Source organism: Trichomycterus rosablanca, chromosome 1, assembly GCF_030014385.1.
Source record: "Trichomycterus rosablanca isolate fTriRos1 chromosome 1, fTriRos1.hap1, whole genome shotgun sequence".
Taxonomy (NCBI): Eukaryota; Metazoa; Chordata; class Actinopteri; order Siluriformes; family Trichomycteridae; genus Trichomycterus; species Trichomycterus rosablanca.
Genome location: NC_085988.1, coordinates 43420652 through 43441085, shown reverse-complemented (window position 1 = coordinate 43441085; position 20434 = coordinate 43420652). Strand labels below are relative to the sequence as shown.

The 20434-nt window shown below is 38.8% G+C and overlaps 1 protein-coding gene across 1 annotated transcript in view; it reads left to right on the top strand.

The window, feature by feature from the left end:
* kcnq1.2 (potassium voltage-gated channel, KQT-like subfamily, member 1.2) overlaps positions 1-20434 on the top strand; it is a 180383-nt gene that overhangs the window by 54476 nt on the left and 105473 nt on the right. The window contains exon 14 of the mRNA XM_063003118.1: positions 7392-7403. Coding sequence (XP_062859188.1) covers positions 7392-7403 — 12 coding nt within the window. The remainder of the gene's footprint in view (positions 1-7391; positions 7404-20434) is intronic.

Genomic DNA, 20434 nt, shown 5'->3' with positions numbered 1-20434 from the left:
TCGGTGATAGGGGCTTTCACACTACACGATCTATTACCGACTGGAATCACAGGCGAGCTTCTCTGATCTCCCAAACTACGTTTTTTTTTTTTTTTTTTTTTTTACAAAAACACACGCGAGAAGTGACGAGGGGTTTAATGATACCACGTCCAAAAATGCACGTCAACAAGTAGCGAGCAATCAAAGTTTATGCGCTGATGTGCAGCGTAAAATCAAGGAGGAAAAATAAATGAATCTGAGTGGATTTGGCAACGCGAACAGCATGGATTGTACTATAGTAAGTTGGAGGTTAATTAATATTTTGCAATGCAGTGTTGGTGTTATGTTTTGTAGAGAACAGAAAAGAACCCTTAGAAGCTCCTATCAATCATGGATAACACACACCACCCTCTGAACAGCACAGTCAGCAGACGGAGGAGTGTGTTTAGTGAGACACTGCTGGCTTTGTCCTGCTCAACAGACAGGCTGAGAAAGTCTTTTGTTCCCCAGGCAGTTAGACTGTTTAACACCACAATGGTGGAGGTGTTTAATCGAATTCTAATCTATTTACTGTACATATTTATATCTATATTATTTATATTATTCATATTTCATTTAGATTTTATACGTATGATGTGTTTATATCTGCTATACATTATATTATTGCTACTGATTATTATTATTATTCCATGCCATATTGCCAGCTGCACAACTTCCATCCATCCATTATCTATCTATCTATCTATCTATCTATCTATCTATCTATCTATCTATCTATCTATCTATCTATCTATCCATCCATCCATCCATCCATCCATCCATCCATCCATCCATCCATCCATCCATCCATCCATCCATCCATCCATCCATCCATCCATCCATCCATCCATCTATCTATCTATCCTGAAATATACAACACAAAAACTTTCATAATATAACAGCCACAACATTAAAACCACTGACGGCTAAAGTGAATGCCATTGATTATCTTGATACAGTGGCACCTGTCAATATGTGAGATATATTAGAAAGCAAGTAAATTGAAGTAAACATGCCGAATTGAGTTATGTAAAAATGCTGTCCTCCAAAGAACCTGTTAATATATTAGTGTTCGCATTTTTGCCTTAGTTTTGACACATACTTTTTAAACTCATTAAATTATGGCCAAAGAGTGACTTGTCTAGTTTTAATCTGTTTGTATTGATGAATCAAGCATGTCTAAGAAAATACCAAGAGCACCATTACCATTTTATCTCTGTAGTCTTTTAAATGCATCAAACTCAACAAGAATCCGAAAATCAGGCTACACATTCATGTTCTAGAATTTTAATCAGACCCATATTGTTCTTGTTAGGGCTTTCCCAGGGGTCCTGGCTCCGAGTGCCACTAATAATGCTCAAAATACGTCTCACTGGGTGTTGAAAAGTAGGTCTTTCCCCACCATGTCCATATATCTGCCAGCAAGGAGACTCACTGGCTCCTGTGAGTCAGCAACCTCTCTATTGCCTGAAAAATGTCCATTATTGTTTTGGCAAATGATTGCTTGTTCAGCTTTGGTAAAATATGTTGTTTTCATATACATTTTAGTTGCTGTTTTAAATTGTATTAGTAATAAATCTTCATTGAAATATATTGTTGCAACGTCATATCCATAGTGACCTTTATGATATATCCATAAATACAAACATGTTAAATGTTGCTCAGTAGCAGGGAAGAACATTCTGCTAAATGCCAGCCCTCTAACCCAACATTTAAATATGTCTGTGTTTGTTAGAAAATGCTAGGTCAATACAGCATGAACTTTAATGAACTGCATTTACAACAGTCACCCCACTGAGGAGCGTGTAATTGCAAGGCCAGCAAAAGCAGTGGAATGAGGAATGGAATATAGAGCACAGTTGGATTTGTCTGTCTATAGTAATACTGATTTTAAATCTGTTACATTAGATTTAAGCAGATGTCTAAAAAGTACATAAATATATTTTTTCTTATTTATTTTGCTCTGCTGGGTACGGCTATTTTTCAGCTGCTTTGGTCCCTGTATGAAAGTTTAATAAAGAGGACTGATCTCAGATCAGCGTTACACAAGAACCTTTATAAGAGTGCTGGGCCTCAAGGAAGGCATCATTCCATTTCCTGTGGGCCTCATAAGCGGAGGCATCACAGCATGGCTCCTTTGAACATGCGCCGAGACAAGACAAAGCAAAAAGCAGAAAAAGCAGATTGATTTATTAGTAATGCATGGTGGGTAGCTGTACACAATCATGAAATGAAGTAAGGCTGGTGTAGTGAAATTTGTCTAAAAGAAGAAAAAAAACACTTGCTTTTCAAGACTTTAACGATTAAAATGAAAAGACTTTGACTGGACATGCATAAAATTCACCTGGTGGGGAAGCCTGATCATTTGAATAGACGAAAATAGAGACACTAATAATTATTAGAAGCAAACACATTCTACTAAACTAGTTCACTAGCCAAAACTACAACTCTTAGGTCAGCTCGCTACAGCTCTTAAGTCACATGACACGGACTTTTGATAAATTTTGATAGATTATTAAAAGAGGCTTTTGAAATCAAATGGTAAAAAACCACAGTAGAACTCAGGGATATGTTTAATAGTGAAAGTAAGAGCATTTCCACATGCACAATGCGAAGGGAACTCAAGGGATTGGGACTAAACAGCTGTGTAGCCTTAAGAAAACCACTTGTCAGTGAGACTAACCGGCAAAAACGGCTTCAATTTGCTAGGGAGCATAAAGATTGGACTCTGGAGCAATGGAAGAAGGTCATGTGGTCTGATGAGTCCAGATTAACCCTGTTCCAGAGTGATAGGCGCATCAGGGTAAGAAGAGAGGCGGCTGAAGTGATGCACCCATCATGCCTAGTGCCTATTGTACAAGCCTGTGGGGGCAGTTCTATGATCTGGGGTTGCTGCAGTTGGTCAGGTCTAGGTTCAGCAACGTTATGTGCCCAAAGAATGAGGTCAGCTGACTACCTGAATATACTGAACGACCAGGTTATTCCATCAATGGATTTTTTCTTCCCTGATGGCACGGGGCATATTCCAAGATGACAATGCCAGGATTCATCAGGCTCAAATTGTGAAAGAGTGGTTCAGGGAGCATAAGACATCATTTTCACACATGGATTGGCCACCACAGAGTCCAGACCTGAACCCCATTGAGAATCTTTGGGATGTGCTGGAAAAAACTTAGCGCAGTGGTCCAAATCTCCCTTCATCAATACAAGATCTTGGGGAAAATTAATGCAACTTTGTTGAAATAAATGTTGTGACATTGCAGAAGCTTGTGGAAACGATGCCACAGCGAATGCGTGCCGTAATTAAAGCTAAAGGCGGTCCAACGAAATATTAAAGTGTGTGACCTTTTTTTTGGCCAGGCAGTGTATAATTGGATCCTTGTGCTGCTGATCAGATCATTGTCATATTTTGACAATTTTCTGACTATTTGACTGTGCTTATATAGCATACTCCAATATTCTAATTGTAAATGTCAAGAAATCTAATAAAGCCACCTGGATTAAATCAGTTTTTTTCTGCTAAAGTAAATTTGCTTAATGTTTTCATATTTGCATGGGCAGAAAAAACAACCAGCAATAAAGGTCATCTAAGTGCAGCATACTGCAAACCTCATGTTCTAGATCTATAGCATGCCTCACCTCCAAATGTACAAGTTTAACCCCACTGGTTCCAGCTAAACCAGTTTCATACCAACGTTCATAGGCAAGCCTGTTTATCATGTGTTATGTAAGCACAGTGTGTGTGTTACCTGAACTGGTGCTAGTGTAGATGCTGTAACTGTTATTATATTTCTAATTACTTGAACTGCACAATTGTGTTTAGCTATTATTGCTTGGCATTTTTGCAGTGTCATGTCTTAACCTCCACCTTCTAAAAATGGCAGAATGTAGACTATCTGCTCTAAATTACCCTAAGGTGTCAGTGAAAGAGTACATTTTTATTTATGGTATTTAGCGGGCATGTTTATCCAAAGTGATTTACAATTGTGACAGTATACAAAGCAAGCAGCTGAGGGCAATTGTACTGGCTCTGTGACTTCTTGCTGTATGACATCTGAATTTGCCATGGTTATTTAGTACAGGGTTTTTCAAACCCCAAGGGTCACAAGCCAAGAAAATGGGTTGCAGAGAAAAATAATAATAAATAAATAAATGAATTTTAAGGACAAAATGTGGGTCATTAAAACATTTTTTGAGAAACCCATAACTTTACCTTTGTTGTCAGTTGCAAATTGTTTATTCATTTATTCTTTATTCGTTTTTTTTTTTTTTTTTTTTTTTTTTTTTTTTTTTTTACAAATACACAATTTACTTACAATTGTGACCGAATTGCGAGTGGCAACCTGGTCGATGTGGGGCTTGAACCAGTGAACTTTTAAACACTAATCGTCACCTTAAATGCTAAGCTACCACTGGCATTTTTACTAATCAACTTGGTCAGGTTTGTGGCTGGTCTAGCAGAGACACTGGGAAAAAGGCACTGGACAGAGCACCAATTCATTGTCAGATGAGACACTTCCACATTCACTTTCTCACTCGCTCACACCCATGGCCAATTAGTATAGCTGGCACTTTTTCGAAAGTGAGAGGAAACTGGAGTACCTGAAGGAAAAAACGTAACAACACACAGTGCCCAGAAGCAAGGATTGCACTTATATATTAGAATACATAGCCAAATACATACTGTTTATTTGGGATCTTGGTTGATTAGGCACTAAACATTTATATATATTATATTAATATATATATTAACTTTAATTCAGATAGAAACATGTTCCTTTTTTCTCTTTATTTCTTTTGTTTGTCCCCTAGTTTGGATCTCCAGTTTTCCTATGGTGACCCTTGCCGCTTGCATGAGAAGGGCCACAGGCTAGACAGATCATGCTCTGCTTTCTGTATTCCTTTTGCCGTTGCCTTAACCAGACAGTAGGAGTCGCTGTTGCAATGTGACTCTACATCTGGCCACTCCTCCCTCAGATACGGACAACTGTAACCAGGCTGGTCGCTTTGCTAAAAGTCAAATTCAGTGTCTGAAACAGGGGGCTTGCTTATTCAAATGCTGCACCACCCAAGCACACCATGATCCTATTTTTACCTAGGTGCAGATAACATCTGCCTAGTGTTCATTGGAAGCTTTCAGTAATTTGTACAAATCTTTAATCTGTTGGGACAGCGTCATGGCACAGCAAGTACTGTTAGAGCTGCACAGTTCTAGGACTGTTGGTAGCAGGGTTCGAACATTGCCTATGTTTTTTCCCCATCCTTCCAAAATATTCCATTGGGCTGGATTGGATACTCTTATGTAATGAGGTGGTTACTAAATCCACATCAAATCATCTTTAAAAAAATAAGTACATTCTGTCTATGTTGTACTAACGTAAGTTTTTAAAGACCAAAAACATTGTTTTGTGTGGATGAAAGGCCAAAAGCAGAGACAGAAGTACAGAAGTTAAAAAGAAAAAACTGCCATGTTTGTGTGGACAAGGCCTACATCACTCCCTGATGCAAGTAAATGGGTGATACCTTGCGATTGACCAGTGGCTTGTCCAGTAGGCTTGTGCCTACTGTTTTTGGGTAGCCTCTGGACCCACCATGATCCTGATTATAATGAAGCAATTACTAAAGATTAATCAGTGACGACTAGTCCTCTTTATTAAAAAATGACTATTGTAGTAAAATTAACATTTTATTTTAGTAGCAGCAAAAATAAAGCAAATTTATCTGCGATCAATAAAACAGGCAGGTTTTATTTATGCAGAAGCACTTTATAACCAAACTGAAGTTATTATGCTTCCCTAGGGATCTTCTATTGACCTTTTTAAGCTGATAATTAGGCCAGTCCTGATTTTGAGCTTGCAACCTTGCAGTCTGAAATGTGCTATGCTCTGACGGCGTAGTGTGGAGGAACACAGAGGGTTTTGTGTCACTGGTCAGTGCAAGACGTCTGGGTCACGTATGTTTACCTTACTAAATCACTTTCACATCTGTTCCTGGCTGCTGTGGACAAGTATGCTGCTGATATTTTAGAAGACAAATTTCCTTTGAAACTGATAAAAACAGTGGTCAGGCCCTGACTGAATTAAAGCAGGTACACTGCAGGGTTGTAGTTCTTAAGACCATTGTATCATAAGCTTGGTCTGCTCTCTGTCGCTAGGTCTTGATGTTTTGCTTTTTAATGATACCACAATTCAATACATTATTGTACATTGTGAAAATAACATGATATGATTGGAAATCCCATATTATACTTACTGGAAATTCCATATTACACATATTCATGTTAAATGCCAATATACACGATCAGGCATAACATTAAAACCACCTGCTGCGCTGCTGTGTCTTATCCACTCATACCAGCACAACACACACTAATAGATAGATAGATAGATAGATAGATTTATTGTCATTGTACAAACAACGAAAAACCATTTAGCACTCTAGATTGACAGCAAGTGTATATATCCATTGAGTCACAAGGACACACAAGGTACAACAGATGTCAATGAATAAAGCTGACAGTGACTACATATATCCGATTAAATAAACAGCTGCAGTTTCATGTGTGGGGTAGAGGGGTTACGCATTTGACTGCTTGTGGGTAAAAGCTATGTTTTAATCTCTTCGTTTTTACTTTGATTGCTCGATGTCTCTTTCCAGAGGGCAATGGGCAGAACAGGTTATGTCCAGGGTGGGTGGGGTCTTTTAAAATGCAGCTCGCTTTCTTTTTGAGTCGTCCAGTGTAGATGTCTTTGAGGTCTGGTAGAGTTGCGCCAATGACACGTTCTGCCGACCTTACCACTCGCCGCAGGACCTTTCTGTTCTTCTCTGTGCAGCTGTTAAACCATACCGTACAGCAATAGGTCAGGAGACTCTCTATAGCCAAACCACCACCATGTCAGTGTCACTGCAGTGCTGAGAATGATCCACCACCCAAATAATACCTGCTCTGTGGTGGTCCTGGGAGAGTCCTGACCATTGAAGAACAGCATGAAAGGGGGCTAACAAAGCATGCAGAGAAACAGATGGACTACAGTCAGATTTGTGGAACTGCAAAATGCTTCTATATGATAAGTGGAGCTGATAAAATGGACAGTGAGTGTAGAAACAAGGAGGTGGTTTTAATGTTATGGCTGATCAGTGTATATGTACTGTATTTAACCAGCAGGTTGTGCTGTAGCAGCACTCAGTCAAACACCCATACACACTTATATTAGCACACCCTTACTACTAATCATTTAAATCTAGCTCAGACTAACATATTCACCCCCAGTTTACCGTGGTTCATGCTGCAAACCTTCCACCCTAAAGCAAAGGAAACAGGCCAGCGAAAGTGGAAACAGTGGTGTCAAGTGTTTTCCTGCTCCAAAAAAGAGTTTGTACACCCGGTCAGCCTCACCCCTGCACACTCTCTTTCTCTCTGGCACGCAGAATACATTAGCCCTCTGTTTGCAAGTTGTTCTGCTCTAATGGGAACAGCAATAGTAGGCTGCCCCCACGGACAAAGAAATCGCATGAAATTGCACAATAACTTGAGGATTGGGAACATGTTTTCTTTTTCTTAAGTGACAGCTTGTCTCAGTCTAAGAAAAAAATTATTCTGGAATCTTTGTGTCCCCTTGGGCCTTTGCCTCATCACCAGTTGTCACAATAATATGTTTATAGTCACTACAGTTTTTGTTATTCATATATAGCCATTTCACAAAGACTGCCTCATATACTTTCATTCATGTATTTATCAGTCAGTTATGTGGTAGCAGTGCAATGCATGCAATTATAGACAAAGGTCAAGAGCCTCACATCAAACATCACAATGGGAAAAATGGGATAGATGTGAGTTTAACTGTTGCAAGGTTCAAGCTGGTGTGAATATGTTATATATATGAACTGCTTATCTTTTTGTCTTTTCACTTGCAACAGTTTAAAGTTTGCACAAAAGGGTGTGAGAAAAAAAACATCCAGTGAGTGGCAGTTCTAAAGGTGAAAACACATTTAAAAAACACAATTTATAAGAAAATGGATCAACTGGTTTAAAATGACAGAAATTACAATTTACATATGTGGTGAATAGAAAAGCATTATAAAACACATAACACATTGAACCACAAAGGACAATCGAAGATTGTAAAAATGTTGCCTGGTGTAATGAATCACGATTTCTTCTGCACCCTGCATATGGGTCAGAATTTGGCCTAAAAAATGAATATATGACCCCAATCTGCTTTTTGTCAACAGGTTAGGCTGCCGGTGTAATGTAAAGGAAATGTTGTTTGTTAGACATTGAGCTCTTTAATACCAATAAGATATTGTTTACATGCCATTGTGCATCATTCAGTTGTTTAATAGGAATTGTCACACCGGTCATGTCATCTCAAACTTGTCTTCTAAGAATTTTGTACTCTAATTGCTTCTTCATTCATCTAAACTAAATCCAATAGAACATTACTGGTGTACTACAAAGCGAAAAACTTCCAAGGACCTGGGTTCAAGTCAGTTTGACATATTCTTTGTCCTGTGTCTGTGTGTGTTTTCTCTGGGTCTTACATTTTCTCACTTACATCTAGTGGAAATTTAGTTTAACTGATCCATCTTTTGCATATTTTGTACCTGGAGGACACGAGAGCTTAAATAGACAGAAGGAAGCCTTTTGAAAGACAGTGACAGAAAAGGGGATTGAACCCAGGTCTGCTGTCTGTTGACTGGTGTGTGTGTTTGGTGTCCTGTGATAGATTGGCACCCTGACCATGGTATACTATCTCTTTCTGCCAAGTGTTTTCAGGTGGTGCCTGACCCGTTTCAAACCTAACAAAGGGTAAAGCAATTATTAAAGTTAAACGAATGAGTAACTACACATTAGGCCTGTAGTGCTGCTGGCATTAACTGTCACATTTGTTGCTTTCCAATAGGCTACTGAAACAAAACTTTAATTAATCACATATTTAAAATCTCACTCAAATTTCCATATGCATACACTTTTAAGTTGACAATCAATACAGGCTGCTTACTATTTTACTTATGTGATTTAAGTACATGATTACTTAACAGGAGTTGGGGGAATTCTTGCTTTTTTTTTTGGCTAGAAAAGTTTCATCAGGCAAGTTTTGAGTTTCTTTTTACAGTGGAATCTAATTCCAAAAGTGCTACACTACTGAAAGTACTGTACAGTTCAGGCAGTTCTTGTTTTGGTATTGACCTCTAAAAGTCGTGGTCTGGTTTGGTTTGGTTTGGTATGGTCTGGAGAGACGGTATTGACTATGACACTGGCATGCTATTAGCAGTTAGTTGCAGTGGTCTGATTAGAATAGGGTTTCAAATGCCAGAAAACCCAAGCACAAGAATTATATACAATATAGAAATAATACAATCTCGAGGGGCCAGTGCTTGGATCAGGGCACTTGAAATTATTTACTTTACTTTTTTTTTTTAATGCATTTTCTCCCCATTTTCCTCCTGATTTCACGCACTCAATTTTTGTCTTCTGCTGCTGAGAGATACCAGATTGCATCCAAGGAGAGCACGTCACTGTACACGCCTCTTCCGACACATACAGCCCTCCTCTTCTCGCCCATGCTCTCTGCAAAGGCGTCTCTTCCACCAATCAGGGTCCTTACACAGCGTATGAAGACCCACCCACCCACACATAGTCCCGCCCCCACCCTGCAGATACGGTGGCCTATTAGTATCTGCTGCAGGCAATTATTCCCGCCAGATGGCGCCCAGCTGACCGGTGGCAGCACCGAGTCTTGAACCGAGGAGTTCAGAAACTCGGTGCTGGTGTGCTAGCGGAATAGCCAGCTGCGCCACCTGGGCGCCGAGCATTTAGTTTACTTTTATTTCATTAAGTTGAATCCTTTAAAACTGCATGCATTTCAGAATATCTTAGTATTCGGCACTACTAAAAAGCAAGTAAGCCTATTCCTGAAACTGATCTTTTGTATGGTCCTTTGATTTTTTATTGAGTATGATCTTTTCTATTTTTTTCTGACCTTTCTAATAAAGCACATGCTTAGATTACTTTAAGCATGTACATTTGATCTGCTCATCAGAATCTTGTTTAAGCTAATAAATTGGGTGGCTCAGTGGGTAGCACTGTCACAGCAAAAAGGTCCTTGATTTTTATTCCCAGGTGGAGTGGCCTGGGTCCTTTCTGTGTGAAGTTTGCATGTTCTCCCTGTGTCTGCGTGGGTTTCCTCCAGGATCTCCGGTTTCCTCCCACAGTACAAAGACATGCAAATGAGGTGAATTGGAGATACTAAATTGTTCATGACTGTGTTTGACATTAAAGACTTGAACTGAAGAATCTTGTGTAACCAGTGATTACCTGTTCTGTCATGTATGTAACCAAAGTGTGTAAAACATGACGTTACAATCCTAATAAATAAATAAGCTAATAAATTTGAAATGCTTGGAAGACATGTGTCCCATTACATATAGTGTAAAGCTAACATCGCAGTCCACCATAAGAACATCATACAAACAGTCTAACATACACTGTGATTAAAAACTCTTTGTACAAACTTCTTTCTCTGTTGCAGCACCAGATCATAATGAATCATTCAGACTGACAGTTGGCTCCAGTTCAGTTCTGAGGTTTGTTCTCACCAGTTCTTGAACTTGAGCTATGCTGTCATAGGCATGCATGCTTTTTGGTTGGCCGCCTCGCTTTCATAACTGCCAGTTTCACAGATCTTACGAAACAGATGTTGTTGTATCTAACAATAAAATAATTTTAAGTTAGTAATCAACATTTTCCATGTTGGAGGCAAAGGTACACAGGTCCCTTTTTTGACTTACACTATAGTGATGGAAGTGGTGTGGCTGCTTTGCTTCCACAGGACCTGGACAACTTCACATTGACATTGATGGAACCATGAATTTCTCTCTGTCATGATCTTAAATCATGAAGCAGAATGTTTGCCTGTCAGTTCATGACTTAAAGCTCAAGTGCAGTTGGGTTATGCAGCAGGCCATTGATCTGAAGAGCAAAGTTCTGACTTGAATCCAATTGAGATGCTGTGGCAAGACCTTAAACATGCAGTCTATGCTCTGAAACTCTCTAATGTAACCGAATTAAAACTATTCTGTGAAGAAGAGATGCTAGAATGTCTCAATTTTAGGCATGTAAAAGACTTGCAAGGGTTGGCCCAGCAGTTGTTAGATGTTTTGGGACAGTGGTAGCCTATTGGGTAGTGGTTTGTGCTATCAGTCGGATTATTGTTGGTTCATCGTTCTGACCTCAGCTTCCAAACAAGCTATGTAGGTACACTGATCAGCAATAACATTAAAACCACCTCCTTGTTCCTACACTCACTGTCCATTTTATCAGCTCCGCTTACCATATAGAAGCACTTTATAGTTCTAAAATTACTGTAGTCCAACTATTTCTCAACATATCTTTTTAACCTGCTTTCACCCTGTTCTTCAATGGTCAGGACCACCACACAGTAGGTATTATTTAGTCCACCTTGTAGATGTAAAGTCAGAGACAATCGCTCATCTATTGCTGCTGTTTGAGTTGGTCATCTTCTAGACTTTCATCGGTGGTCACAGGACACTGTCCATGTGTCCCGTTTAAATCAGAGAGTGCACATGAACCAACTGCTTTATGTATGCATCAGAGGCTGCTCTGAGAACTCTCTAGTAAAGTCAACTATTGAACTGGAGTAAAAGAGAGAAAGAATAAAGAATAAGGATGTTGTATGCCTAGCACCCAGCATTGCAAATTTTTTTTGCTCCCATGCACGCTTTCTGGAGTTCCAGGAAGTTGTAAAATATTTGATGAATAGTGCAGAAAGTACTATTCTTGCATTATAGTTATGTTTGATGATCTACTATTAGTCGAATAGTTAAAGGAGGGCAATGTGGTGACTGATCAGATTAAAGAGCCTTTTCAGTGCCTGTGATGAGTGATTACCAGCATCAGAGCAAATACCACAAATCTGAGCTACATTGACTAAACAAAAGGATACTACAGTATGTGGGTTAAGTAACTTCCCCTAGGGTAAAACGTGGTTACTGCTTTCATTTTATCAAAGATGAGCTTTGACCCAGAGATTTCTGTGATGTTTCTGCATAGAACTGATGTATGGCTTTCTCTTTTTGTGATAGTTTCAGGTTGAATTTCTTAATGCAGTGACAGACTTTGTTGACTGACAAAAGTTTTTCGAAATACTTCCAAGCCCATGTGGCTATATTTACCATTTTACCATGACAGTTTTTTATGCATTGTCATCTGAGAGCACATACATAAAACACTGGTTTTCAGCCCTCTGTACACGGACTGAGATTTCACCAGATTCCCTGTGTCTGTAGTGAAAGACCTACATTATTTACAGTCTTGAGCACTGAGAAATGTTCTTTTCAAACTGATTAGCAGTTTTGCCACAAAGTTGGAGTCCTCGATCCATCTTTGCTTGCAAAGTCTTTAATGGATCCTACTCATTCATTCATGGTCTGTTTTACCACCTCTTTATTCTATACATGGTCAGGGACACTCACACGCACATTTACACACACACACACTCATACCTAGGGGACTTTAGAGGAGGAACCCGGAGTACCCGGAGGAAACCCACACAGACACAGGGAGAACAAACTCCACACAGAAAGGACCCAGACCGCTCCACCTGGAAATTAAACCCAGGACCTTTTTGATGTCCTATGAGGCGACAGTGTTACCCACCAAGCCTCTATGGATCCTACTTTTATACCTAATCGAGGGATCTCATCTGCTTATTGTGGAAGGTTTTAAAACTGTGTTGGTCAGCCATGCATTATATGTCATTTCTTTGTTTCATTGTCAGTTAAATGAAGGTTCAAGAGAATTAACAAATGATCCAACTTTTCTAGAAATGTGTTTTATACAAAATACACAAAGAACTAACTGGAAAGAAACATATAAATGAATACATTATTACAATTGGCAAGTCCAAGAAGAGTCCAAGATTAGAAACTAGCTTGCTAGCTTTCCTGAGAAAATGATTTCATCCCAAATTGCATACTTTATAACCAACAATAATACTTTGGTTTATTAGTCTTTGTGCATAAGTAAAGTCTTCCAAGATTAAGTGTAAAGGGGGTTGAATCCAAGTCAAAACTAGGGCGGCACGGTGGCTAAGTGGGTAGCACTGTAAGAAGGTTCTGGGTTCGATCCCCAGGTGGGGCGGTCCGGGTCCTTTCTGTGTGGAGTTTGCATGTTCTCCCCATGTCTGCGTGGCTTTACTCCGGGTGCTCCGGTTTTCTCCCACAGACATGCAAGTGAGGTGAATTGGAGATACTAAATTGTCCTTGACTGTGTTTGATATAACCTTGTGAACTGATGAACCTTGTGTTATGAGTAACTACGTTCCTGTCATGAATGTAAAACATGATGTTAAAATCCTAATAAACAAACAAATCCAATTAAAAACTCAAGCCAAGTGTAAGTCTGACTGACTTAACACTAAGTCCAAGTGTTTACTAAAATGTAAATAGTTGTAGTCAAATTTCTCAGCATATATGCATATTTTAAATAAAGTATGTAAGATATCACCAGTGATTTGGCACACTTCTAATAATCATAAACCAGCTGTATGAAGTTAGGTAGTCAGGTGTGTCAGCTTGCTGTTTTTTTAATGTGCCAATAGCCAATGTCAGTGCTTGTTTAAAAACAAGCCAGTGCCCAGTTTTCCATTTAGTAGGATTACTCACACAGACACCAGAGTTGTTTTTTAGGAATTGTGTAATGCATGAGTGGTGTGGTCAAAAAAGGAAATAAATAAATAATAAAATGCAGTTTGGAACAAAACAAGTCAAAACAGAGACAGGTCTAAACAGAATTACTATCTAATACTCCAGACTGCAGAAAAACTAGTAAAATTAGTAAATTAAGCCCTAAAGCATTTAGAAAACCTTTTACATATAATGGGGAACTCATTTAATAACACAGGAATGTTAAAAGTCTCACCCTTGGGTGTAAGAAACTGCACTGCTTGACTTTTTCACTTGATTTCCCAACTCTTCAGCCACTATAAAGCCAACTTAAACTTTAACAGGCTTTAACTATTAATAATGTCATTGTCATTGGATGGGCATTTATTGTGATAAATGTAGAATTGAGTAAAGAAAAATTTACTTTCTGAAGCTTTTCAGGGATGTGTAAGTGAGACGCACTCATGTAACCTAAGCTTTGAAGCCTTCACATTTAGTAGCTCTTTCCCTTTTTTACTCCACCAAAAATCTTAACAGTAGTGGTGGAAATCTCAGGTTGTGAAACAACCCAGAAAGAGATACGTATTTGTGTTCTTAGACGTCACTTCCCACACACTCCCCCTACACTTTCCTGATTTGGGCTAATGGCACACTCTGAGCCCCAGCCATAATCAGCTAAGGTTATGAGGGCCGCTGAGCTGTTCCACATGTGTGGGGGAGCGTCAGATCAAATTAAGCCTGGCCGGACAAAGGCTCTTTTTTGAACACAGGTGTCTGGGGTGGGGGCAAGCGCAGTTGTAGAACTGATGTGCTAAAGGAGTCTCTTATGCAGAGATGAAGTGGGTTGGCTCCTAACCCCCCTCCTCATGTCGGTAACCCTCTATGGGCTTTTGTCCTAATAAAGTAATTAGAGAGTCTAAATCCTTGTGTGTTTGTTTGTGTCTGGATTGTATTTGTAAGGAGTATTTTGAAAACCACGTCACAATAGTTGCCTATAATGGCAAAGAGAAAACATATTCTTAGAGTTATGTATTAAAATGTATTGAAAAATGTTTTATTCAAAAAAGCATTCAAACAATTTGCCGTAGGACTCCAAACTGTAATAATGTCCATTCTTAAATAACCATTATTTATTTTGGATGTGTCTACAACTCAACTGGAGTTCACCGGTAAATTGACTGGACGTAGTTTGGAACAGCACACACATTTATATTGAATTATCAGGAAATCCAGGGAACTGGCTGTACATCTTTGCAATTATTTGTGGAAAGGCAAAGATCAGGGAAAGGATGTAAAACAATATTTATCACTTCGAGTGTTCCCAGGATCATTGTCTTATCTTTTGGCTACTTCAGTTAGGGGTCGCCACAGCGGATCATTAGTCTCCATCTTGTCCTGTCCTCAACATCCACCTGCATGTCCTTCCTTACCGCATCCTCTTCTTTGGCCTTCCTCTCATCCTTCTGCTTGCCTAATGGCCCCGTTCTCAGCACCCTGCTGATACCATTTTCTTAGCGTTCCCAGGAACACAGTGTCCTATATAATTTTGCAATGGAAAAAGCTTGACGCAACCTTAAATCTTCCTAGAGGTGGCCATCTGGCTGAATTAAGCATATGGGCCGAAAGGTAAAAAATTGAGCATAAGGCCCATGCAGGTAAACAAAGAAACTCAATGGTCACTCTAAAAAACTCCAAAAGTCAAAGCCCAGGTAGCACAGCGGGATATTCCACTAGCACACCTGTGCCGACATTCTGCACTCCTCGGTTAGAAACTCTGCGTTGCCACCGGTTGGCTGGGTGCCATCTAGCTGGCATAATTGGCAGTACCTGGAGCAGACACGTTTCTGCTAGGGCTGGATGCCCGGACTATGAGGGTGGGGTCTTCAAACGCTGTGTAAGGACCCGGATCAGCAGATAGAGAGGTGCCTGTGCAGAGTGCATAGGTAAAAAATAGTTCAGCTGAGGGCTGCGCGCCAGTCGGAGGAGGCGTGAGCAGCAATATACCCACCTCAACTGCTATCAGGGATCCCAACGCAGCGGAAGACAAATTGACTACACTAAATTGGGAGAAAATGGGAGAAAATACATGAATAAAAAATAAAAAGGAACTCCAAAAGTTCTGTGCAAATGATTAAAAAAAGAGTCTGAATATTTTTGTAATTCAAAGATTTCAGTTTTTTTATTTTCATTCATTTTAAGAATAAAAAAACCTTTATTTTGTCATTATGGGTGATTAAGTGTATAGGAAGTGTATTATAAAAATCACATCAACAATACAATAAAGTGTGCAAAAAGTCAAGTTACGTTTTAGTGGTTAGTTTGCAGTGGATACTGTTTGAAATTGAGTTATAATAAAGGGACATTTATTTATTTAAAAACAAATTAGAATTTATCTGGTGTCTGACATCACATGATTTCACTTTTGTGCTCCAATTTGATTATTTTGTTATACTTAACACATTTGTCACATTTTAAGTAAAGCCAGCAACAATACTTGCTTATCCATTCTGCCCGGGCCTCCTAGCAACCCAAATTAAGCTGTCTTTGTGATGGTTAATTTTTGGTTGCATAGCCATACCCTTCGTCTGCATAGAACTAATTCTGTCTGGGTATTCAATTTAATTCTCCGTGCTCTCCCTAAGCCCCTTTGCAGCACTCCCCCACCCCCTCCTTCCAGCAATGTAAACTGCTTATCCACGGCCCTGAACACTGAAGGGCTTGTGCTCTTGAGTAATTTATGAAAGGTCCATAAAACATTCTTGTGAGATTTAGCTATTTAGGCTAACTGGGAGTGCTAATGCGCTAAGGCATTGTTGTGAAAGCAGCACTAACTGATTCTGAATGATGCAAACATTAGGAGCAGGCTTAAGCTAGCATGAAATAAATTAAATTGAGATGTCTAAAAATGGAAATAAGATGCCAGACAGGAGAGAATATTTGTTAATTAATCACGTTTTAAGCTGCTTATTTTTTTAAGTTTTGCCTTAGAAAATCTGTTGTTTTCAAGTCAGCTGTCTATTTCAGAACTTAAAGGAGAATGATAGTAAATGTATTCATTCATTGTATGTTTTACCACTGCTTTATCCTGGTCAGGGTCATGGTGGGTCTGATTCATTGGGTGAAAGGCAGGACACACCTCAGACAGGTTGCCAGCCCCTCACAGGGCAGACTCACACATACTCACAAATTTTAGTTGCTCCAATTGGCCTGACCATGTTTTTGGACTGTGGGAGGAAACCCACATGGACATAGGAAGAACATGCAAACTCCACAGAGAAAAGACCCAGCCCCCTCTTACTGTGAGGCAACAGCAGTAACCACTACGCCACTGTGCTGCCCCATAGTAAATACATTTATGTCTTCTTTTCCTACTGTCTGGGCCTCTGAACAAAGCCTAAAAACTGCCTGATCTGGCAGCTCCTTTATCACTCTCTATGGTATGTTTAAAATTTCTTCTGAACTCTTCCCTATCTAGCTGCAATACTGAGTGTTATCACCAGAGTCTCTGTCTCCAGGTGGTTTTAGCTCTTTACGCTCCACTGCTCACATCAGATTAGCTGGAAGTGATGTTGGGACTGAGTACCAGCCAGGTTTTTTTTAAAAACAGAACCGGCTCCTGCACTCACTTAATAGCCTATCTGACCTGATTGTGTAGGCATATTAAAATCTAATGAATGCCAAAACTGCACCCGGAAAGAGATTTATTTAACAAAACTTCTGATGACGTCAACTCTTATTTACACTTTTTACATTACCATAAAAGCTTGGCTTACATTACAGTTTTTACATTCACACATTAATTTAGTATACTTTTTCTAAAATTCTTTGTTACATAATAACTTTTTGTTAAATAAATTAATGTCATTTTATTCTGTTAGTTTTAGATGGATTCATCCTGCTGTTTTTCAAATCTCTGATTAAAATCTCCCAGACATATGGCACACAATCTCTAAACATCATTATATTATAACCTGTTTAGTAGAATGTACTGTATCAGCCAGCTTATAATCAAGAAATATTGTAGGATTCCATAAGCTTTTAGTGATTCCTCACTACAGCATCAATCTCAAAGTAATGTTGCAAAAGTCTGTGGTCTAATACATTATACTAGCCAAAATTAAAAGTTTAACTATGAGTTAATAGACTAATAGGTATAAGACTAATTGTAGTATAATATCTAAAGTGTAACCTAACTATAATTTAAATATCTGTAACTGTAATAATATATTTGAAGCAGAATCCATAAAATAGAAACTATAAGGCTGCATTCACGTGATACACAGTAAAACCATTTTTGCACTGACTGTACCATTATTTCCTATAGAATGAGGTGCTTACCTTGCCACTGCACTTTCTTGAGGGGTGTGCAGATATGCCAGGTTGTTTCATGGTTTTTACCGCTTGCCCAGCACTCAAGGTTAAAATAAAATAGATACAATTTTGACCCAATTTGCCAGAGGCTTTTTCTAAACTCTAACAATGAGACATATTCGTTCTTTTGTATGAGTTTATGCACTTATATATATACTGTACATATACAGTATGTGTGTGTGTGTTTTTTATGCATTTTTTTTCCCTTTTCCAACTGACTTTTTAGTGCGTCCAACTGCCCAATTTCATCATGCTTCCTCTCCACCAATGCTGACCCCCGCTCTGATTTGAGGAGAACAAAGCTAACCCATGCCCCTTCCGACACGTGGGTAGCAGCCGTATGCATTTTGACACCCACACTAGGTGAGTGCATATATGCGAATCAGCCTTGTGTATGGAGAGACACACCCTGATCAACGCACTCTTTCCCTGCCTCTGTGCAGGCGCCATCAATCAGCTAGCGGAGGTCGTTGCATCAGTTACGAAGAGTCCCTATCCGGCTTAATACCCTACCCCTATATGAACAGCAGGCCAATTGTTGTTCATGTGGCCGCTCAGCCCAGCCGGATGGCAGAGCTGAGATTCGATACAATGTATTCAAAATCCCAGCTCTGATGTGCTAGCATGTGTTTTATCGCTGCACCACCTGAGCAGCCAGTTAATGCACTTTTTAACTGAGACAGTAAAGTTCCAATAAACCCTTTTCCTCTTTCATTTTCTCATGTCTGTGATTGACGACCTTTGCTAGATTATTCTTGTTTTAAACTAAAATACATTTCAAAATGCATATCATATAAATGCAGCCTATTGGAAGTGTAATATAACTATGCTATAATCTCTAAATTAAATATATCGGACTACTATAAAATCTAAAATCGAATCCAACAATTTTAATATCTGACATGGAATCATATATGTAAAAAAAGTAAAAATCTAACTATTCTAAATGATTATATTATTAATCAGCAATGAAATACTTGAATAATGTGAGCTACAGCAGCAAATTTAAAAATAACTTATTTCAAATCAGTTGATTATGCAATTGATATAGGTCACATTATCTTTTCTTGTGTGTTTCATTCATGTGAGAGAGAGTGCAAAGCTCTGTGAGGCCTGTGTGTCAGGAAAAGCACCAAGTTGGTAATAATAACCTGTAAAGGCCGAAGGGGTTTATGACTTGGTATGAAATATGTTTTTGGCTACAATTAAATACAAAGGACAATGATTGTTTCATAAATTTGCTAGTGGGCACTGGTAGCTTAGAGGTTAAGGTACTGGACTGGTGATCTGCAGGTTCGAATCCAACTGTTGGGCCTCTGAGCAAGGTCTTCAACCCTCAATTTCTTGCATTGTACACAGGCACAATTGTATTTCCTTTTGATAAACATGTCCGCAAAATGCTGTAAATGAGTGTAGAAACAGGCAAATATTAAACATTGGTTATTTCATTTAGTTCATTGTGACATGTTCTTAATGAAGAAGCGCCTGGGTGGCATTTTGTTGGACCAGCTGCTGTTTGATGGGAATGTGTGATGAACAGAGCAAAGGAACTTTAATAGATCTGAAAACAGCTTTGATGTGTAGCAGAGGCCACAGAGCAGCGAGCTCCACATATCTGTCACTAGCCCAGCTGCATTCAGCCATGCCTGCCATCTCACCTGCATGTGGGTGTGAGTCTAAGACACAAGGGAAGCTAGTTTGTGTGGCATTTTATTTTAGGTTCTTGGTTGCATTTAGCACATAAGTTAATATTTGTGTGAAATAACTAAGATGCATTGGAGTCTGTGGTTAAACTTTGGCTGCAATATGACTTGATGTTTGTGGGGTGAGTGGATGCATTGCTAAGATTAGAAACATATAGATGCCCTCTGTCTTTAACTGGTTTATATTGACATAGTTATTTTTATATGTTTGCACTAAACCCACAATCTTTTTAAGAACTTCTTAAAACAAACATCAATCATTTTGACTGCATTCCAATCACCATACAACTGCAGTAAATGTTTGTTAAATGCTTGTCAAATTCAGAAACAATTGAATGCTTTTAATAATTTTCTTTAATACCATCTGCAAATCCCATGCTGGAAAGGCTGGGACATTTTGTAAAATGCAATAAAACAAAAATCTGTGGTTTGTTAAGTGTCTTAAATCTTTATTTAACTAAAAAGGTACAAAGAAAACATTTTCAATAAGTTCTTTTAGTAAGCATTTCTTAAAAAGATTAAGGGTTTAGTGCAAATATATAAAAATAACTATGTCAATACAAACCAGTTAAAAACAAAGGGCATCTATATGTTTTTACTGACAAACTAGATTGTATTTTGTAAATATAAACACATTTTGAATTTGATGCCTGCAA